This window comes from Salvelinus sp. IW2-2015, linkage group LG3 (assembly GCF_002910315.2).
Source record: "Salvelinus sp. IW2-2015 linkage group LG3, ASM291031v2, whole genome shotgun sequence".
NCBI classification, from domain to species: domain Eukaryota; kingdom Metazoa; phylum Chordata; class Actinopteri; order Salmoniformes; family Salmonidae; genus Salvelinus; species Salvelinus sp. IW2-2015.
Genome location: NC_036840.1, coordinates 19609573 through 19632394, shown reverse-complemented (window position 1 = coordinate 19632394; position 22822 = coordinate 19609573). Strand labels below are relative to the sequence as shown.

General features: G+C 42.2%; 1 protein-coding gene across 1 annotated transcript; it reads right to left on the bottom strand.

The window, feature by feature from the left end:
* Positions 1-13588: 13588 nt before the first annotated feature.
* On the bottom strand, positions 13589-20216 carry LOC111952004 (ras-like protein family member 11A-like). Its single transcript, XM_023970413.3, has 5 exons — positions 19574-20216; positions 18699-18755; positions 17478-17560; positions 15701-15871; positions 13589-15447 (listed from the first exon to the last, which is right to left on the bottom strand). The coding sequence occupies exons 1-5, from the start codon at positions 19722-19724 to the stop codon at positions 15148-15150; spliced, it is 762 nt and encodes a 253-aa protein (XP_023826181.1). The 5' UTR covers positions 19725-20216; the 3' UTR covers positions 13589-15147.
* Positions 20217-22822: the final 2606 nt, after the last annotated feature.

Here is a 22822-nt window from a genome sequence, read left to right as displayed (position 1 = left end):
CTGTTTTGATTTTTGTACTAAGAGTTGTGACATTTGACCACATACTTGTGAAAATAGTAACAAAGCGATAAACAACTGTAATAACTCAACATCAGCAAGTTGTTTTTCAAATCAAATCAAATTGTATTTGTCACATGCGCCGAATACAACAGATGTAGACCTTACCGTGAAATGCTTACTTACAAGTCCTTAATCAACAATGCAGTTCAAGAAATAGAGTTGAGATAATATTTACTGAATGAAAAATACAATAAAAAGTAACATAAAAATAACAATAACGAGGCTATATACAGGGGGTACCGGTACCGAGGCAATGTGTGGGGGTACAGGTTAGTCGAGGTAATTTGTACATGAAGGTTGGGGTAAAATGACTATGCATAGATAACAGACAGCGAGTAGCAGCAGCAGCATGCCCATGCCAGCAGCAGCATGCCAGCAGCAGCAAACCACCCTGCATCCCACTGCTGGCTTGCTTCTGAAGCTAAGCAGGGTTGGTCCTGGATGGGAGACCAGATGCTGCTGGAAGTGGTGTTGGAGGGCCAGTAGAAGGCACCCTTTCCTCTGYTCTAATTTAAAAAAAATATATATCCCAGGGCAGATTGGGGACATTGCCCTGTGTAGGGTGCTGTCTTTAGGAATGGAAGTTAAATGGGTGTCCTGGCTCTCTGTGGTCACTAAAGATCCCATGGCACTTGTTGTAAGAGTAGGGGTGTTAACCCTGGTGTCCTAGCTAAATTCCCAATCTGGCCCTCATACCCTCACAGTCACCTAATCATCCCCAGCTTACAATTGTCTCATTCATCCCTGTAACTATTCCCCAGGTTGTTGCTGCAAATGAGAATGTGTTCTCAGTCAACTTACCTGGTTAAATAAGTAAAAAGCAGTGTAAAAACAAAGGGGTGGGGGGGTGTCAATGTATATAGTCTGGGTTGCCATTTGATTAATTGTTCAGCAGTCTTTTTGCTTGCGGGTAGAAGCTGTRAAGGAGCCTTTCGGACCTAGATTTGACGCTTCTTTCTGCTACCGCTTGCCGTGCCGTTGCAGAAAGAACACTTGGGTGACTGGAGTCTTTGACAATTTTTTGGACCTTCCTCTGACAAACCCTGGTATATAGGGCCTGGATGGCAGGAAGCTTTGCCCCAGTGATGTACTGGGCCATATGCACTACCGTCTGTAGTGCCTTATGGTCAGATGCCGAGCAGTTGCCATACCAGGCGGTGATGCAACCGGTCAGGATGCTCTCAATGGTGCAGCTGTAGAACATTTTGAGGATCTGGGGACCCATGCCAAATCTTTTTAGTCTCATGAGGGGGGAAAGGTGTTGTCGTGCCCTCTTCACGACTGTCTTGGTGTGTTTGGACCATGATAGTTTGTTGGTGATGTGGACACCAAGGAGCTTGAAACTATATATTCAATACATATTGTATGTGTGAGTGCTATTGCATTCTTATACGTTTCATTTCAAACAATTGTTTTAACATTTAATAGACGGGTTGGGTGTTCACCAACAAAACCGATGTGTGCGCAACTTCGAGGCAAAACAGACAGGTTTGGCTTACAATCAAAGGATTATTGACAATCTGTAAACTATATTTTGTACGCAAATGTTTATTGAAAACATAAATACATTTGAAAAAAGGGTTCCAAAAGGATTCTCCAGCTGTCTCCATATGAGAACCCTTTTTGGTTCCATATAGAACCCTCTGTGGAAAGGGTTCTACCTAGTAGCAAAAAGGGTTCTACAAATGGTTTTCCYATGAGGAATGCCAAAGAACCCTTTTTTGTTCTAGATAGCACCTTTTTTTCTAAGAGTGTAATATGGCCAACCATTCCACAGAGGGCTCTACATGAAACCAAAAACCAAAAAGTGTTCCACCTGGAACCAAAAACAGTTCTCCTATGGGGACAGCCAAAGAACCATTTTGGAACCCTTTTTACTAGAGTGTAGCAAAAATATGGCATAGGTCAAAAGACTTCAAGACAAGAGATGATTTCAAGAACAAGATACACAGCAGCTTCTTGTCATTGTTGCTAGCTATCTGATCGCTCAGAATCATAACACACGGCCTTTAGCCTCTGAGTTGCGCGTGCATCGTTGTTGTGTCGTTGTCAACCTACCCTTCTATAGARAGTGGTTGAAAGTGGACAGTTATCTGATGAGACACTCTTATTGACTAAGTTGTGTTCCCTTATTCCTTATCTAAAACCCAGATACAGATGTAAGTCCAAAGTCTAGTGTAGGGAAAAGTGGTGTGTGTGTCTGTGTGTGCATGTGTGTGTGCGTGTGTGTTGGGTGCTGCAGAGCGTTCATACATCAGTCAGTTTGACTGATGGACTCACAGGTAATTCCAGACCAGCACACTGACATGAGTTCTACTCCAGGCCCATCTATCTCTCTCACTTTCTTTCTTTCTTTTCTGCTGCCCTGCCCTTTCACTCCCTTTTGCTCCCCACATCTCAATCGCCCTCTGTCTCTGCTTGTCCCCCTCTGCTCTGGCCTCTCTCTCTCTCATTCTCTCCCAACCCTCCTCCCCTGCCCCCTGCTCTCTATCCCTCTAACCCCCTCTCCCTTGGCCTTTCTCTTCCTCCCTCCTCTCCCCCCTCATCCATCCCCCTCTCTCATCCTAGGAGGTTAGTGTCTCTCTCTTTCGCTCTCTCTCTCTCTCGCTCTCTTTCTCTCTCCTCCTCCCCCTCTCCCCTCATCCCAGGCGGTAAGTAGCCTAGTGGTTAGAGAGTTGGACTTGTAACCGAAAGGTTGCATAATCGAATCCCTGAGCTGACAAGGTGAAAATCTGTCATTCTGCCCCTGAACAAGGCAGTTAACCCACTGTTCCTAGGCTGTCATTGAAAATATGAATTTGTTCTAAACTGACTTGCCTAGTTAAAAATAAAGGTAAAAAAATAAATCCCAGGCAGTGAGTGTTCTCCTGGCCTCCGAACCCGCACATCCTGCCTCGTCTGATAACGAGGCAAAGCGTTAACAACCTCGCCCACTCTAACACGGACACACACACTAATAAGACCAACAGCTGTTCCATGTCCAGCAACACATTTTCTTAGAAGACGTTCCACGTTCCATGTTCTAATCCCTCTCATAACGATCCCTCTCCCACCATCTATCATGCTTTCACAGACTGATAGAGGCACACTATAAATGCTAGTTTACATGCTTTATTTTTGAGTTAGCTGATAACCCCCTTTACAGTTAAAAGAGTTTGTTTTCTTATTTACATTTTTTTAAATATTTGGTTCGTCTCTTTAAGGGTCGGGAGGAGTAGGAGGAAGTTGCCACAAGAAAGATCGAAGACTAATCTACGGTTAGATTTCAGAGAGGGTAAACTGATCCTAGATCTGCGGGGGAGTTTCTGCCCCAAGCAAGAGTGAGGCCCATTATCAGAAGACAGGAAGTGATCCATTTTAATCTGTCAAAGGGAGTGATCTCATTGTTTATGTTGTTGTCAGCGGTGTCAGTGGGACGTGAGGGACAGGAGAGAGCTGGCCAGTGAAGGATGAAGGAGGAGACCATCAACAACTGCTTATTAGGGTATAGGGAAGGAGAGGGTCATCATCACATGCATCTCTCTGAGACCCTTGAGCGCAAATGGCTTTTCTGTGTCATGTTTTGACTTTCTTTGCAGTAATTTCTGGGTATATACTGGTAAATTATCTTTATTGAATACTTTAGTCAGTGAAAGCAATGGCAATGTATCGTTTTGGATAAGATGTACCTTATTGTTGTACCATTTCAGTAATCTTTTATTTGTATGATGTATAAACGCTATCTATCTAGATTAAACGTATATCAAAATATATGCAATGTAACTACTGTAAAAAAAGAAGTGCCATGTACTGTATGTAAAATGTGTGTAGAATTGGGTTGAGGTCATGGCTCTGTGCAGGCAAATCATGTTCTTCCACACCAATCTCGACAAACCATTTCTGTACGGACCTCCCTTTGTGCACGGAGGTATTGTCATGCTGAAACAGGAAATGACCTTCCCCAAACTGTTGCCACAAAGTTGGAAGCAAAGAATCGTCTAGAATTTTGTTGTATCCTGTAGTGTTAAGATTTCCCTTCACTGGAACTAAGGGGCCTAGCCTGAACCATGAAACAGTCCGACCATTATTCCTCTTCCACCAAACTTTATAGTTGGCACTATGCATTCGGGTAGCATTCTCCTGGCATCCGCCAAATACAGATTCGGCCATAGGACAGCCAGATGATGAAGCGTGATTCATCACTCCAGAGAAAGCGTTTCTACTGCTCCACAGTCCAGTGGCGGGCTTTACACCACTCCAGCCGACGCTTGGAATATTTGTCTATGGAGATTGCATGGCTGTGTGCTCGATTTTATACACCTGTAAGCAACGGGTGTGGCTGAAATAGCCACTTATTTGAAGGGGTGCCCACATCATTTTTAAATCGAACTTTTCTATTATTGAATATTAAAAAGTTAAATCTACTTGTAGTGAAGCCGCTCAACATTTACATTACATTCAGTCATCTAACAGAAGCAACCAGGGTCAATGCCCTGCTCAAGGGCACGTTGACAGATTTCCAACAAGGTCAAAAACGGGGAGCCAAACCAGCGACCTGCCAGCCACCGGCCCAAGCTCCCAAACGCCAGGCCATCAGCCCTCCACAGTTCCCCGAGAGCTGCTCCTCAACCATCTGAGACCCCCCCCCCTACAGTCCCCACCCTCCCGGATGTGAGCACGTGTGTGAGTTTGAATGCAAGTGCATCCATTCCTGAACCTGAGACCCAGAAACAGGCTACCTGAAGGCAATACCAAAACAAATGGTCTATTGATTCTGTGACTCACAACAAAATCTGCAGAGCTGCGATGATTGTATGCCCCAAATATCCTGTTGGTGGCAAGAATTCTGTACAATAATAGCTGAAAGGCACAAAGTCTTGAATCTTGTGTCATTTTAACTACTTTGCAATCTGAATGGCACAGCTGTCAACATCCTGGTCCTCAAATGAAACTGGTGTAGTTTCCTATTTATGCTATTTTTATTCCTCTGCCAGTTTTTATCCTTTATATTGGGAAGACAGACTAGTTCCCTACCTCCTCCCGCTGCCCCCTGCCTCCTCCATTTTTGGGGTAATGCTGTAATCAATTGGTTGTAATCTTGGATTGAGCAGACCTTCCCATACCATTCTGATAACTCCATGAAAGACATAACTCTACCATTCCAATTTCAAATATAACTTAAAAACAAAATACCCTTTTAAACACGTTTTCCATAAATACAGGTATTTTATCACCCAGCACATTTGAGTTCAACCATAATATTTGTTCTATGTTTTCAGGGGGATGAAATTTAAATACATATGAACCAGCTCTGTAATGCTTGTTTGAAAAAGGGAGATAAGAAAAAGGTTTGATTTTCAATTAAATAAAAAATTAGACATGTCAATATGCACAAAGGCAAAAAGGCAATTTTTAAACTGAAATTGTCCCCCCCAGTTTTATCATTGGAATGTGATACACAATGAGGCACCAGAGTGCTTTAGGACCATATGGACTCCTCCGAGCGGTTGGGTAGGCTGTTTGTCCGACTGGATAATAATTATGTCCCCCCCACTTCTAAAACCAAAGTTGCGCCTCTGGGTTCAAGTAAAACATTTGTATAAGTGAAGCTTTTAGAGAGATGTTTACTGCTTTTATATTTAATAATCTCAACCCACCCAGTTCATATTAATTATATATATAGGCACGTTATATTTTGTCTGGTTTAGCATCCCAGACAAAGCGAAATATTTTTMGCTCATATGATTTGAGAAACAAATCATTAGGAGTAGGCAGCGCCATAAGTAAGTGAGTAAATTGAGATATGACTAAGGAGTTAATCAGTGCAATTCTTTTACCTCTCCCTGGTTGCTATTTTTTTACTAGTTTTCTATTGAAATTCATTGTGGAGAGCTCATATCTGTTGTGATATGAATACCAAGTATGTCTACTTCACAGTCAGCCAATTTTACAGGTAAACTGCAGGGTAATGTAAAAGTTGTATTTTTTAAAGATCCAATACGTAATACTGTACACTTTGGCTTTAGTCCAGAGAGTCCAGAAAAGTTACCTAGATCTTCAATGAGACATTGCGGGGATCTAGCTTGCGGACTATAAAACTTGAGTCATCAGCATACATGGACACCTTTGTTTTTAAGCCTTGAATTTCTAATCCTTTAATGTTGTCATTTGATCTGATTTTAATAGCTAGCATTTCGATGGCCATAACGAATAGATATGGTGACAGCAGACACCCTTGTTTAACTCCTTTTGACAATTCAAAACTCTGAGAATTAGCCACTATTTACTATTTTACACCTGGGGTTGCTATATATTACTTTTACCCATTTTATAAGAGACTCATCAAAATTGAAAAAATCCAGGCATTTATAAATCTAATCCAGTCTTACTTTATCGAAGACCTGGCATCATAGATGTTTAATGTTGTTCTATTATTTCTAGTAGTTGTCGTATTTTATCTCCAATGTATCGTCCATGTAAAAAACCTCGCTGATCAGGATGAACAATATCTGGTAAAACCTTTTTATTTCTGAGTGCTATGCATTTCGTTAGTATTTTTGCATCACAACATTGAAGTGTAAGGGGCCTCCAGTTTTTTTAGATCTTTATATTTGCCGTCCGGGTCTTGTTTTAATAACAGAGAAATCAGACCTTCCTGCTGAGTACCTGAAAGACCAAAATTTCTATAGGAGTAGTTAAAACAAGCCCAGACTGAAAGGATTCAATAGCCTCAAAAAGTTAATAAAAGGTTAATACTTTGTCATTTGGCCTTCGCACTGATCTTTTTGTATGTTTGTTACTTTTCCATTTTTTTTWATTATTTGGAAAGAATTCCTTACAGTAATCGTCATTCAGAGGGCGAGGGGGAGACGGAAAAGAAAACATCTGCTTAAAATATTTAGCTTCCTGTTTTAAAATATAATTCAGAGAATCATAGATGACTCCGTCTTTAGTAACTAGTTTTTGCTAATTATTTTTGGTAGCGTTACTGAGTTGGAGATTCAGGGAGAATTTGGTGCATTTTTCTCCATATTACATCCAGTTTGCTTTATGTTTGTAATAGATTGCGTTAGATCATTCTTGAATAAGTTACTCAATTTTTTTTGTTTTTCCTCTAACTTATTTTGTATCTTTGTAGTACCGTTTTTATTGCTATCTACCTGTAGTATTTGTCACATCTGCTCCTGCAACGCCCTCTACTGCTCATCCTGTGTATCCTTGATCTGCCGCCACTCCCCCAGTACTCTCTCCCTCTCTCTGTATGTGTGTGTGTGATTGTGTGGGCGGAGACAGGTGTGCTGGAGTCAGAGCAGATCCCCACCAGCTGCAACCTGTTCCATAATCAAGAACTCTACAAATACTCAGCCCTGCCACTTCCACACTGCCAGATCGTAATCTCTGCTCATTCTGCCCGCTCTGACTCTGGTCCCTGTCTCCTGTCCCACGTCTCGTCATCCTGCTACTCTGTCCTGGATTCCCCACTCTACTACTCCCTTGGATTCCCCTCTGGACCTGCTTACCTTGTCTCAACCCCTCTCGCTCCAGCCTCAGCCTCCGCACCTGGTTTTCAGCAACCCGCCCGAGCTTCCCCTGACCTGTACTCCATCTCCCACCTGTGTTTCAATAAATTCCTTGGTTACTTCATCCCAGTCTCCTCGTCTGAGTCTGCTCTTGTGTTCCCCTGTTCCACTCCGTGTAACACTATTTGTTCATGTATTTCCCTTGTTAGTCTTGTCTCATTAGACAGAAACTGCTTTCTTATTATTATTATTGATGAATATTGAATGATCTCTGAAGGTATATTTAAAGGTATCCCAAACAACAAGGTGATTTGTTGAACCTATATTGTTCTGGAAAAATTCAGTTATAAATTATTTTGTCTTGTCCACATTCTTTTGTATATATAGTGTGTATACAGTGTATTCTTTGTGGCACTATTGAAACCAAGCAACTCAGATAAGGCCCTAGGCAGCCAGCCTGTTCACTAGAAATAAACTTAGATTTCAGACGTTTGAAAAGGTCCTGAGAACGTTGATATGTGCCTTGCTCGGTGCTCACCAAATTTTTGTAAAAAAATACTTGTGATGCTCGGAGCCTGAAGCACGCTGCTCAGACCACTGTGCCATCACACTTCACAATGCTCTAGCAAGCCGTGAGAATACTGATGATACCTGATGGTAATAGCGTATAGTTTTGGATTATTATTCTGTTTTAAGCCTTCCCCAAACCATAGCCCTAACCCCAACATCAGGCCATGCCAGAGACCATTACACACACGCACACAGTCTTGTACAGCTAACCTTGTGGGGACACACAATTCAGTCCCATTTAAAATCCTATTTACCCTAACCCGCAGGTAGCCTAGTGGTTAGAGCATTGGACTAGTAACTGAAAGGTTGCAAGATTGAATCCCTGAGCTGACAAGGTAAAAATAAGAAATTGTTCTTAACTGACTTGCCTAGTTAAATAAAGATAAAAATAAATAACCTGTATGCTTACCCTAACACAAATTCTAACCCTCAACCCCCTAAAAATAGCATTTCACCAGTGTAGACTAACCACATTTCTTCAGTTGGTCATATTGTGGTTTGTTTACTATCCTTGTGGGGACTTCTGGTCCTCACAAGAATAGTTAAACACAACCACACACACACACAGAACAGTTAGTCCTAGCTAGTGATATCCATGACAGATTTGACCCTGTTGTGCAAGCCCGCTATTATGAAGACAGGAAGATGCACTGAGCTAGAAGAAGAGGCTTGCAGAGAGCTGCTGGGTTCAAAGGTCAGAGCTCTTTTTCTATGGTGGGCTGGGGACATGTTACTACTGTCAGGCTCTTCTTCTATAGTGGGCTGGGGCCATGTTGCTACTGTCTGCTCTTCTTCTATGGTGGTTTGGAGCCATGTTGCTACTATCTGCTCTTCTTCTATGGTGGGCTGGAATGTCATGTTCATCGTAAGAGTGAGACCAAGGCGCAGTGTGGTATGCGTACGTTCTCTTTTAATGAATGAACACTTAACAAAACAACAAAATCAACGACCGAAACGTGAAGCTATACAAATAGTGCAGACAGGCAACTAAACATAGACAAGATCCCACAAACACAAAAGGGAACTGGCTGCCTAAATATGATCCCCAATCAGAGACAACGATAAACAGCTGCCTCTGATTGGGAACCATATCAGGCCACCATAGACATACAAATACACCTAGATAACCCACCCAAGTCACCATCACGCCCCAACCAACACAGCGAAAAAACAGCTTACTATGTTCAGGGCGTGCCACCCTAACACAAGTTCTAACCCTAAACCCCCTAAAAATAGCATTTCACCTTGTGTAGACTAATAACATTTCTCCAGTTGGTCATATTGTGGTTTGTTTACTATTCTTGTGGGGACTTCTGGTCCCCACAAGAATAGTTAAACACGTCCACACACACACAGAACAGTTAGACATAGCTAGTGATATCCATGACAGATTTGACCCTATTGTGCAAGCCCGCTATTATGAAGACAGGAAGATGCACTGAGCTAGAAGAAGAGGCTTGCAGAGAGCTGCTGGGTTCAAAGGTCAGAGCACTTTTTCTATGGTGGGCTGGGGACATGTTACTACTGTCAGGCTCTTCTATAGTGGGCCGGGGCCATGTTGCTACTGTCTGCTCTTCTTCTATGGTGGTTTGGGGTCATGTTGCTACTATCTGCTCTTCTTCTATGGTGAGCTGGAGCCATGTTACTGCTGTCTGCTCTTCTATGGTGGGCTGGGGCGATGTTGCTACTGTTTGGCTCATCTGGTAGACTGGGTGGACTAAAGGCATTCAGGCACACTTGGAGGGAAATAAGAGTACGGTTGCCTCCCAAATGGCACCCTATTTCCCACATAGTGCACTTCTTGTGACCATAGCCTATTCTCCATGTAGTGCAATACTTCTGACAACCAGGGTCCATAGGGTTATGTAGGGAATAAGGTTCCATTTGTGAGAAAACCTAAAATATAATGTATCAGATTGTGCTGTTAAAAACAAATATATAGGTTTTTGTTGTTTCTCTGTAATACTACTAGCCACCTAGCAATTTTATGAAGTTGGCTTTAGCTAGCTCAGATAGGTTACCAATCTCTCAACCTCTAATGCCGTGTGTGTAGGTGGCAGGGAAGTCAGGCGCAGGAGAATCAAACTTATATCATAGACTTGACAAAACTCCATAATCAAAAATACAAGATAAATAAAAGTGGGTACAAGAACCCGTCGCGCACCAATAGATAATACACGAACATACAAAACAAACAGTCTCTGACAAGGACATGAGGGGAAACAGAGGGTTAAATACACAACATGTAATGAATGGGATTGGAACCAGGTGTGTAGGAAGACAAGACAAAACCAATGGAAAATGAAAAATMGATCAATGATGGCTAGAAGACCGGTGACGTCGACCGCTGAGCACCGCCCGAACAAGGAGAGGCATCGACTTCGGCAGAAGTTGTGACAACCTCATAACTAGCTATCAAGAAGCCATTGCAGGCTATCAATTTAGAGTAGCTAGCTTGTCTAACTATCTTAGCTGGGATGCCTGCTGGCAAGATTGGTAAACTTTAGAAAAGCATGCAATAACTAAATGTACTGAATAAGACTCACATTCCTTTCAATCCTTGACCAAGATTTTAGCAGAGAAGCATATTTAGTTTATTTTWAAAAAAGACAGACAGCTCAAGAGGTATGCTTAGATATGCAGAAAATAAACATATGCTTGTCATAGAATTAAGCATAATGATTATGGCTCTATATTGCAGGAAAGGGCTGTTTAAGGTGTTTCACAAACCCCTACAGACCACCCACCAGCCATCCTCATGTACTTCACGCCCCCTCAGATTTTTGGCCGGTGTGTGTGTGTGTGTGTGTGTGTGTGTGGAAGTAGTCAGGGAGTTTAAATACTCAGGAAGAGAAGGACATTAAAATGTAAAGAATACAGTCAATTACTTCTCTCTCATTTTTTCTTTATTTGCATTTCTAAACCACATGTCAAACATCCGGGTCTTGTTTAATAGGGCACTCAGCGGAAAACTGAAAATAAAAAGCACTGTTTCAGTCTGTTTGGTCCCTAATGGGCATGACCCAGTATAGCGATACTCGGTCAGCCACCACTGTGAGATGAATCCTTGTACTGCCACATATTGAGACTAATTAATTTGATTGGTTAAAGGTCAGGGCTCAAGGGGTTAAAAGGTTTTGAAGTGTGTGTGCGTGTGTGTGTGTGTGTGCGTGCGTGTGTGTGTGTTTAGGCTTGGGGAGTTACATGTCATCTGATTACAATTTTATTTTGACTGTAATCAGTTACGTTACCAGCAAAGATATTGTCTCACCTAGCTATCTTAATTTACTACAGTGGGCTAAATCAGTGTCACACGGTGTTTCTTGGTAGTCTTAAACAAATCTACTTTGAATCTACTCACATGGTTATGGGCTTAAAACACCTGTACCATGTCAGAAATAGAGTTGAAATGTATTGCATCCCGATATTACACTTTATATATCACAGAAGACTGAAATATAACAAAGTGACAGATATAACAAATATAAATAACATTCCACCCATGAGGCCACTAGAGGGAGATTTGGTCATTTGACTGCAGGAAAAGGCTAAAGGGATACTTCAGGATTTTGTCAAGGAAGTCCTTTATCTACTTCACAAATGGTATCCACGAGTTCATCCGACTCTGGGGAAGTAGATAAAGGGCTTCATTGCCAAAATCCTGAAGTATCCCTTTAAGATGAATGCACTAAACTAAGTCGCTCTGGATAAGTGCGTCTGCTAAATGACTAAAATGTACATGTAAAATGTAAGTGAAGTTACTGATGCCAATTTTGGATAGGTAACTAACGTAAACTCACCCCATTCCGTACAAATGTGCGCAACCGCGACATTCAAACGAGGCTGCAAAGAAAACTAATGGGACTATAGCGACTGTGTTGACTTCAAAATCTGGTGTGTGAACAACGTTTCTATTCAAGCGTTGATCGACATGGTAATGGCTTTATAGTATTGGAGAAAAGTTGAAAAAACTGACCCTCCGTTACATGGTGACGTGTCATGTCGTAACGTACAGCACGCATAAAGCAACTATTTCTGTCTTACAATCTCTCTCCACCAGGTGTAGCACTTCTCTCATCATTTAAAAACAAGAAATGGGCAGTGACGGGGGTAGGGGGGATACCGAGTCATTTTTTGCGTCATCACTGTAAGCGATCATGGCTCTCAAAGCCGCTGTTTACTTCTGAAGATCACTTTAGCACCGCCCTAAAAACCTGATTCAAATTCGACACAAACCTTCAAATAGGTATGTAATGACACATTATATAAACTCTTTATAGTGTTTTATTTACATTTTAGAGGCGATAAGGTGATAAGTTGGACAGATCGAGTGAAGAAAAGCCGTTTTCCCACACATCTCCTCTCCTTCTCACTACCACGCATTAGTTTCGCTTCCCCACCCACAATTTTTAAAAAGACCCGACGGAGCTCATTGCCTTCTTGAATAATGCAGAAARGGGCAGCTTGGAGGTCATGTCATTAATTTTGTTGGAAAGGGGAGAAATTGTGCTTTACAATGGTATTGACATTACAGTTGATCTGGAAGTATTACGTTTTTGGGGCGCTAAAATAAGGTCAATTGTACGGACCAAGGCGATGTACAAAAGTGAGTGAGTTTATGTTAGTATCTGTAACTGATTACATTTAGAAAGTCAAGTGTGTCTAACGGAGGAGGTTGGGGGCAACCCCAGGTGCCGAGGAATTTCTCATTATCAGAGCACTGTACCCCCAGGTGTCCTAGTGTGTTGTCATTTCTGCGTCTCTCTTCTGGTTGTGTGTAACAGTCTTGCTTCCATCCCTCTCCTTGCCCCAACCTGGGTTCGAATCAGGAACCTTCTGAACACATCAATAACTTGCCTCCCGCAAAACATCTTTACCTATCGCTCCACAAAGCCGCAGTCATTACAAAGCAAGGGAAACAATTACTCTGAGCGAGTGACATCACCGATTGAAACGCTACTAGTGCGCACCGCTAATTAGCTAGCCATTTCACACCGGTTACACTCACCCCCCTTTGACCTCTTCCTTCTCCGTAGCAAACCCAGCTGCTGGGCAGAGCCCAACTGAATGATCCGGGTCAACAGCATCAATGTAACAGTATTGCTTCCGTCCCGCTCTTTGCCCCAATCTGGGCTCAAACCAGGGACCCTCTGAATACATTGACAACAGTCACCCATGAAGCATCGTTACCTATCGCTCCAAAGAGCAAGGGAAACAACTACTTCAAGGTTTCAGAGCGAGTGACGTCACTGATTGAAATGTTACTAGCACAAACCGCTAACTAGCTAGCCATTTAACACCAGTTACTTGTGTGTGTGTGTGGGGGGGGGGGGGGGGTTCTGGGGGAACTGGGCACTCCCTAACCTCTGGTGCAGGGTTCCCCAACTGGAGTTTTCTTTTCTCCCAAAAATATATTTTACTTTTATTGATGGACATAAAAGACTAAAAACACCAGCAAATCAGCTCCAAGTGATTTTAATTATGGAAATCTGTTCCAAAGTATTCCCGCACATAATAGATATATACTGTATATACAGTATGTGATTGTATACAAATGTAAACAAGGTTTGATATATTATATCTGTTTCGGCTTCTTGCGGTCTATTTGCGGTTTTCAAATCATTTGTAATTATGTTCCGGCCCCCTGACCATCCGCTCAAGAAGAAAAAAAATCAGCCTGTGGCTGAATCTAGTGGATGATCCCTGATCTGGTGTGTGTTAAACTCTGACACAGCAGATAGAGGTGAAAGGTCGTGAGAACTCGTGTCTACATCCCAAATGGCACCCTATTCCCTATATAGTGCATTCCTTTTGATAGGCCCTGGTCAAAAGTAGTGCACTATATAGGGAATAAGGTGCCATTTGGGACGCATCCCACGTCTCTTCCTTTCCAGACTCATATAAAAAACACAGACAGACAGATACATCTGTAGGACATACAGCCTCCACATATGTTACCTTAAAGGGGCCTGAGTAGGGTTGCAGAATTCCTGTAATTTTCCCATAATTCCCAGGTTTTTCTGAAATTCTGGTTGAAGGATTCAAAGTATCCTGCTTATTCCCTCCTGATTCCAGGAATCTTCCAACCGACTTTTGCAACCATAGGGATCACAGTGGTTTTTATGTAGGATGGAGTTTCCCCTAAGAACTGGTCTGTGGTCCGTTTTATCTATTGCCTTCCTGATGGTTTAAGTTAGGGTTGGGGTAGGGTAAACTGATCCTGTGGTTAGTGACTGTTCAGGGGAACCAAGCTGGTATAGATTAGTACAGACCAGGATGTCAAGGACTGTGGTTGAGTGCATTTTTTAGCAATTCAATTGAATTAAGCATGGCCCGTCCATGTTTTAAATGTTTCATTGAGAAAATACATAGGTTCCATCTCTAATGGCACTCTACGAGCCCTGGTCAAAGGTAGAGCACTATAATATAGCCTAGAGCACTACCTTTGACCAGGGCTCGTAGAGTGCCATTAGAGATAAAGATTCCCTTCATTATAGGTAATCTGTGATGCCAACATAATTTTTCTTTGCCTCTGGGTACAGTTTATTTTAGATTACATTCTTTAAATACAAATGTATCAAAAGCAAGGAGAGTTGACTACTGCATGATCGCTTAGTACGAATAGCGATCTCAGAGAAGCCTACGATTGGTCCGTTAGACCTGTCAGTCATAGTCTGTTTTTCAGTCTCCTCAGTCACCATTGGTTGAATCGGCAGACAGGCTTGTGATATCACGTACCACGAAGCCCACTCCTTTGCTGGAAGCGTTTGGTCTTGCTGTCTCTGTGCCATTCCTTCCACAAGTGGAATATAGATTTCCTTATCTCAACGTTCCATTCCAATAGAATGAAATAGAATATAGAACTGTTTATCTCTTCTCTCTGTTCCATTGGAACTGTTCCATTGAAACTGTTCCATTCATTCTCATACAATGACATCACAAGAGAGTCAACTGGGCTAAATCCATAATTCCAATTCTGGAACCAGAACTAGAACCATCGGAACCAGAACCAGAATCATCACAGCGGGGTAGTGGAAGACTTCCCCTTGGAAGAGAGCACCTGTCGGAACCTTCTTTTGAGCTCTTGCATGTTGGGGGACTTAGGCCGAGCTAGGTGCAGCCCTCTCCTCTTCTCCCCGTTCCCCCCGCCCAGCGCTCGGCTCACCTCGCCACAGAGGTGCAGGAAGGCGGCGTGGACCCCCTCGTGGTTCTCCCGGGCAGAGACCTCGAAATACGCACCACCCAGAGAGGCTGCCAAAGTCTCACCCTCATCGGCTGGCACCTGGCGGGCACGGAGGAGGTCACTCTTGTTGCCCACCTGGGAGGAGATGAGAGATGGATTAGACCAATGTTAAGGCAATGTCCAGAAATACTTCCAGATAAAATAAAGGTTATCGAGCCACCAGTATGACGAGGACATATACCGGGAGAGTTAAATATAACATATCATTTAATGTATCGCTATGGACACGGATGCAATAGATGGGTAACAGATACTGTATAGTTAAATAATACTAATAATAGCATCCAGCTCCCGTTACTAATAGATGTAATATAACGGTCAAACCCACCAGTATGACAGGTATATTCCCTGCAGGGTGGATGCGTCTGACGTGCTGGTAAAGAGGCTGGATGGTTCTATAGCTGCTGTCATCTGTGATGGAGAAGACCAGGACGTATCCATCCGCCCAGTAGATAGACCTGTTGATCTGCTCCTGACAATAAAGTCCCTCTGCATCGTCCTGGATGGAGGGGTGAGGGGGGAAAGGGAGGTGGGTAGAGGAGAGAAAGAGAGAAAAGAGAGAGGGGAAGTCAATGGTATGTAGCTAGTGATGTGTTCATCCCGAACTCCCACAGTAGTCGGCACGGTTATTATTATGAGATTATGGAGCAGACAGAAAGACAGCACACACTCTCTATCTCAGGCATAGTCTGTTTACAAGACCAGGCCTTTGAACGGGCGGTGGAAGTGAGTTTGATAAACGAAATGGGAGCCTCCCCTAGGCCTGGCACTGAATTATCAAAAACCACTCTAGAGGGAGAAGAATAATTGAGATATGCCCTGATACTGGATGTAGGCCTGTTCTACTGTAACATCATAACTTCTTACTGGTAGTGATGAACTGTAAATAAGGAGATGTTTCCACTTGTTATATCCAGACCGGGATCAAATACATAAGCTACTGTATGTATGTCAAATACTTTTTTGCGATGGAGCCAATACAATGGAATAGTCCCAAAAGTGCAAACTGAAATACTGTTTTATTTACGGTAACTTTCAGTTTATTGAACCAGAAAGTCCCATGGAGGTCAGAAAACCTATTTCCCAAGAGAGACTTGGCAAGTAATTTAAAGTACTTGACATTTGAAAGTGTTTCACAAATATTTGACCCAGGTCTGGTTACATATACCCTTAGACTGTAGAGAGGACTAGGAATTACCTGTAGAGAGATACAGAGGCTGTGTTCCAAATGGCACCATACTCCCTATGGAGACAAGGTCCCATAAGGCTCCATAATGCCTGAGACTCTAGTCACTCTGTTATCATTTGGCAAGCGGTATCGAAGCATCGCGTCTCAGACCAACAGGCTCTGAGACAGCTACTACTGCTGAACAGCTAACCCTAGCTGACTCCCTGCACAGACTTGTACCTGTGACTATTTTTACCTAAGAGACAATCTGCACCTCAGACATTATTTGCACTGACGAAGCAAAACCCTCACACACAAACACACAAACACACATAAACACACACCCAAGCACCCACACGCACTCACAACTCACACACACATATAACACAATCAATGTTGCTGTCCTATTATATACTATTTACAGTATTCCACTGTGTGAACAAGTCCCTGCCCACTACAGTGTAATACAGTCCATCTCTTATTACTTCTATTACTTGTTATTTTTGACTTGACTCTTTTTATTGTTATTAATGTTATTGACTGATGTACTGCGTTGCTGAGGGAGCTTGCGCATAAGCATTTCACCGCACCTTTTATACCTGCTGTAAACTGTGTATGTGATGTGACTAATAAAATGTCATTTGATTTGAAAAGTAGTGCACTATATAGGAAAGATTTCTGGATCGAATCCCCGAGCTGACAAGGTAAAAATCTGTTGTTCTGCCCCTGAGCAAGGCAGTTAACCCACATTTCCTCAGGTGTCGAAGACGTGGATGTCGATTAAGGCAGCCCCCCTCACCTCTCTGATTCAGAGGTTGAGTTAAATGCAGAAGACACATTCAGTTGTACAACTGACTAGGTATCCCCCTTTCCCTTTCCCATTCCTTAATGTGCTATTTGGGACTCAGCCCTTGTGTGGAGAGAGAGAGAGACCGACCTGTAGAGAGACGCAGGGCGTGTCCTGAACCTGTAGTGAAACCTGTTCTCCATCTAGATTGATCTTTCTGGAGTACAGGGCCCCTGGGGACAGAGATAAGCAAAACATTACTGACTACGCACAAGGGATTTCTATGCAACAAATGAATGAGGATGTAAAATGTATAAGTTGCCTGTATTATTAGGGTGGGTGTTTACAGTATAAGTTAATAAAGAGAGACATTTATTGGGTAAACCACTAACGTTTCAGCATCACAGTGCCTACTTCACAGTTTAGTGCCCTGTATAGTGCCCTACACAGGGATGCCGAAACGTTGGTATTTATCCAATAAATTACTGGGAGTCTATCGAGTGTGTGACTCCATTTATTTTTATAGCCTACAGTTTACTCGCCATTAGTCAGCACTTGAACTAACTTTTTGGGGTGTGCGCCAGCTCAGGCTTTTCACTGGGTGTTTACAAGTGAAATTGTTTCTAAATGTGTAGTAAACTAGTATGGGGTTCTTACAAGGTTATAACAATGTGAAATGACAAGTTCAAGTTTTACTGTCACATGCACAAGTACAGTGAAATGCTTCACTTGCAAGCTCTACCCAACAGTGCAGTAATCAATATCAAAATAGATATACACATCGGCTAATACAAAATAAATATACATAACAAAGAAAAACACGAACATAACATACATTACAGGGTGAGTGGCAATACCAAATTTACAAGATTATGCATATTATGCAGGGGTACTGGAGTAATTGGAGGTAGATATGTACATGTAAATGTAAGCAGGGGATTAGGCGAAAGTGACTGGTTGTCATGGTTCCACCACCAGAGGGCAGCAGAGACCATCCTAGAGGCAATTACGACACTCAGGTGTGTTCTATTACTCATTATGATTTCCCTGTTTAAAAAAAGAGGTGTGTTTTCTGCTGTACATTGCAGAAGCTTGAATTGTTGACCGTGTGCGGTCGTTTCCTGAGTGAGTTTTTGAGACTTTGTGTTTGCTTTCAAGTGTACCGGGATCCCGTGGCTACCGTTCTTAGTAAAGTATTATGTTTATCCTTAACCACTGATACCTCGTTTAGTCTCTTCTCTGCACCTGGGTCCAACCTCACCACGTCACACTGGTAGCAGGATAAATAATGATAATAGTAAACAGTATGGCAGCAGTGTGTGTGTGTCTGTATTTTATATGAATGGGACTGTTAGAATGATAAAACCATACCTGTGTTTGCCTCATAGTCCCCGATGAACCTCTTAGTCAGAAACCTGACTATCAACGCTGTGAATGAAACAAGGAGAAGAATAGTCTCCAATGAGAAACACCTTGAGAATAATAATGTAGTTGACTACATATTTTTCATAGTTGCCATTGAAGAATACTGTACTCCCAGTTGGCATAGGCCAACAACATCCTAAACATGGAAAAATATCGATGTACCCTTGATCAAGGCACTTAACCCTAATTACTCCTTTAAATTGCTCTGGATAAGAGTGTCTACTAAATGAGAAAAATTGAAATATAAACACCTTGAGAAGAATACTAGAAGGCCACATATCTCTTATAGTTGCCGTAAGAGAATACTGCTCCTTAGTTGGCATTGGCTGTCTGCATCCTAAACCAAATAGTACCCTATTCCCTACGTACTGCACTACTTTTCAAAAGTAGGTCACTTTAATAAGGAATGGGGTGCCATTTGGGACATGCGCTCAGCCTGTCTGTCCTGATCGAGTCTGTGAACGTACACGTCGCCCCCTGGCGAGATTGTTTACCTCTCACTGTTCAACTGGCACACCAGTGTGTCGCCTATCCCAAAGACATAATCAAATATTTTGGTGGAAATATTAATAAGTAGACATTTTTCCAAAATCGAAATTTGTAAACATAAATCCTAACACTACTTGTATGGCCAATCCGTTTGTGCCAAACGGATGCAAATAAAGTATTTCCATTCTAGCATACATTTTCTATTTGGACCCGATTAATACTCCTCGATAGATTCATTCAAAGAGTCGGAAACTTAAAAACCTCCGGACTTTCACGACAACAGTGCGATTCAGACTACTTTATCACACTTCTCGTAAAGCTTGATCTCCTACCTGTTTTCCCCACGTTGCTCGCTCCCAAAACCACGATCTTGACGTTTTTGTTGGGTACGCAGTCTAGAACGGGATACTCCTGTATTGGAACTAGCAGAAAGTTGCTAGAACCACTATTCATTGTTGTCGTTGGGTCGACAGGAAGACGCATTTAGGAGTCCTTATCGGTCCAGTCTGGGAATGCCGTGCCTCTCTCTTCGTCCCCCCACTGCTAAAACAATCCTGAGCCTCGGGAGCTGAGGCTTAGTGTGTCTCGCCCATGATGATAACTGAAATTATAATCGTCCACTTTGGCTGCTACTCGAAACAATTCTAACTACCACTTGTAGTTCCACTGCATTGAGTGCGCAACAAGTTGACAGAATCCTGTTATTTTGGCGCACCCTGACCAGACCCGTTATCTGACCGTAGGTTTTATATTGTCTCGGTTATTTCACATCGGCTAAGTATACCGAGACAGAGCAGCAAATATTTCACATAAGCCAAAGGGGTTAGGGTAGCCTAGACAAGTCTATCCCTCCTGTTCCAGAGCCCGCAGCAGTGGTTCGTTCGTCTAGTGTGAGACAGTAGCCGGAGAGGGATGAGAAGAATGAGTAGGCTAGAGCTGCTGAAGAGGCACAACTCCGAACTGAAATACATGTTTTTGTATAAATGGCACCCTATTCCGTAGCCTATATAGTGCACTACTTTAGACCAGAATCCTATTGGTCCCTGGACCAAAGTAGTGCACTGTATAGGGAATAGGGTGCCATTTAGGACTCATTCACTTAACCATCTCAAGGTGTCATAAAAAAATGCACACCCCTCCCCAACATAAAAAATATTTTCACACCACCCTTCCCTTGTACTGTAAAATAAATGTAACACCCACCCGCCTCAAAGAATTAACTCAAAATAATGTTAATACCCACAAATAGGCTCCCGAGTGGCACAGCTGTCTAAGGCACTGCATCMCAGTGCAAGAGGTGTCACTGCAGTCCCTGTTTCAAATCCAGGCTGCATCACATCTGGCTGTGATTGGGAGTCCCATAGGGCGGTGTACAATTGGCCCAGCGTCGTCTGGGTTTGGCTCGGGTAGGCCGTCATTGCAAATAAGAATTTGTTCTTAACTGACTTGTCTAGTTAAARGAAGAAAAAATAACAATACTACAGTTGATGCCACACAGAGCTACGGGCCAGAAAGCTGAGGGTTTGCCAACCATCACAGTTGAGATCACTCTCCCTGACTGTTTCATTACTTCACGATCAGAGCCGGTTACAGACAATGGTCAACTAGGACATACACAACCGATAAACAAAACATACTGACTTCAGAAACTTCAATAACATGGTTAATGTTTTCAACACCACAATAAATAGACTATGTCAATCTCGACAAATAGAAAATACATCCCTCCCTTCCTTGTAGGTTTACCAAGTATCGAAGGCTTGGTTTGACAATCTCCGAATGTCACAACATTTTTTGGTGTATTGTAACAGATGTCTCTTTCACCATTTTGCCACTGCACAGTTTGGATTGATTGATTTCTTTCATTTGTCAGTAAATTAAAAAAATACGTAGAGTAACAGTCAAAAGTTTGGACACACCTACTCATTCAAGGGTTTTTAGAATAATAGTAAAGATATCAAAACTATGAAATAACAGATATGGAATCATGTAGTAAGCCAAAAAGTGTTAAACAAATAAATATATTTTACATTTTATATTCTTAGTAGCTACCAAACTCTTGGCATTCTCTCAACCAGCTTCACCTGGAATGCTCTGCGGTCCAACTCATCCCAAAGCATCTCAATTGGGTTGAGGTCGGGTGATTGTGGAGGCCATCTGATGCAGCACTCCATCACTCTCCTTGGTCAAATAGACCTTACACAGCCTGGAGGTGTGTTGCGTCATTGTCCTGTTGAAAAACAAATGATAGTCCCACTAAGTGGAAACCAGATGGGATGGTGTATCGCGGCAGGAAATGCTGTGGTAGCCATGCTGGTTAAGTGTGCCTTAATCTAAATAAATCACTGACAGTGTCACCAGCAAAGCACCATCACACCTCCTCCATGCTTCACTGTCGGAACCACACATGCGGAGGTCATCCGTTCACCTACTCTGCATCTCACAAAGACACGGCGGTTGGAACCAAAAATCTCCAATTTGGACTCATCAGACCAAAGGACAGATTTCCACCGATCTAACGTTCATTGCTCGTGTTTCTAGGCCCAAGCAAGTCTCTTCTTATTATTGGTGTCCTTTAGTCGTGGTTTCTTTGCAGAAATTCGACCATAAAGGCCTGATTTCATGCAGTCTCCTCTGAACAGTTGATGTTGAGATGTGTCTGTTACTTGAACTCTGTGAAGCATTTCTTTGGACTGCCATTTCTGACGTGCAGTTAACTTTAATGAATTTATCCTCTGCAGCAGAGGAAACTCTGGGTATTCCTTTCCTGTGGCGGTCCTCATGAGAGCCAGTTTCATCATAGCGCTTGATGGTTTTTAAGACTGCACTTGAAGACATTTTTAAAGTTCTTGACATTTTTTGTATTGACTGACCGTATCTTAAAGTAATGATGGACTGTTGTTTCTCTTTGCTTATTTGAGCTGTTCTTGCCATAATATGGACTTGGTCTTTTACCAAATAGGGCTATCTTCTGTATACCACCCCTACCTTGTCACAACACAACTGATTGGCTCAAACGCATTAAGAAGGAAAGAAATTCCACAAATTAACTTTTAACAAGGCACACCTGTTCATTGAAATGAATTCCAGGTGACTACATCATGAAGCTGGTTGAGAGAATGCCAAGAGTGTGCAAAGCTGCCATGAAGGCAACGGGTGGCTACTTTGAAGAATATCAAATATATTTTGATTTGTTTAACACATTTTTGGTTACTACATGATTCCATATGTGTAATTTCATAGTTTTGATGTCTTCACTATTATTATACAATGTAGATAATAGTAAAAATAAAGAAAAACTCTGGAAGGAGTAGGTGTGTCCAAACTTTTGACTGGTACTGTAAATCTACACAAATAATTGTAAAAGTGACCGGGATTGCACAATAAAGTTGGGAATTTATTTCCATTGAGGTCCCTAATTTGCTTCAGCGTATGCTACACTAATATTATTGTGCCTGTCTAATTTACATATCTCTATCTTGCTTTTGTGGGGGAACTTTATTTTTTAATTGGATAGTTAATCTATTTTTTGCTGTTGAGATTTAAATCAGCACATCACTTCAATATTGTTGCTTTAAATC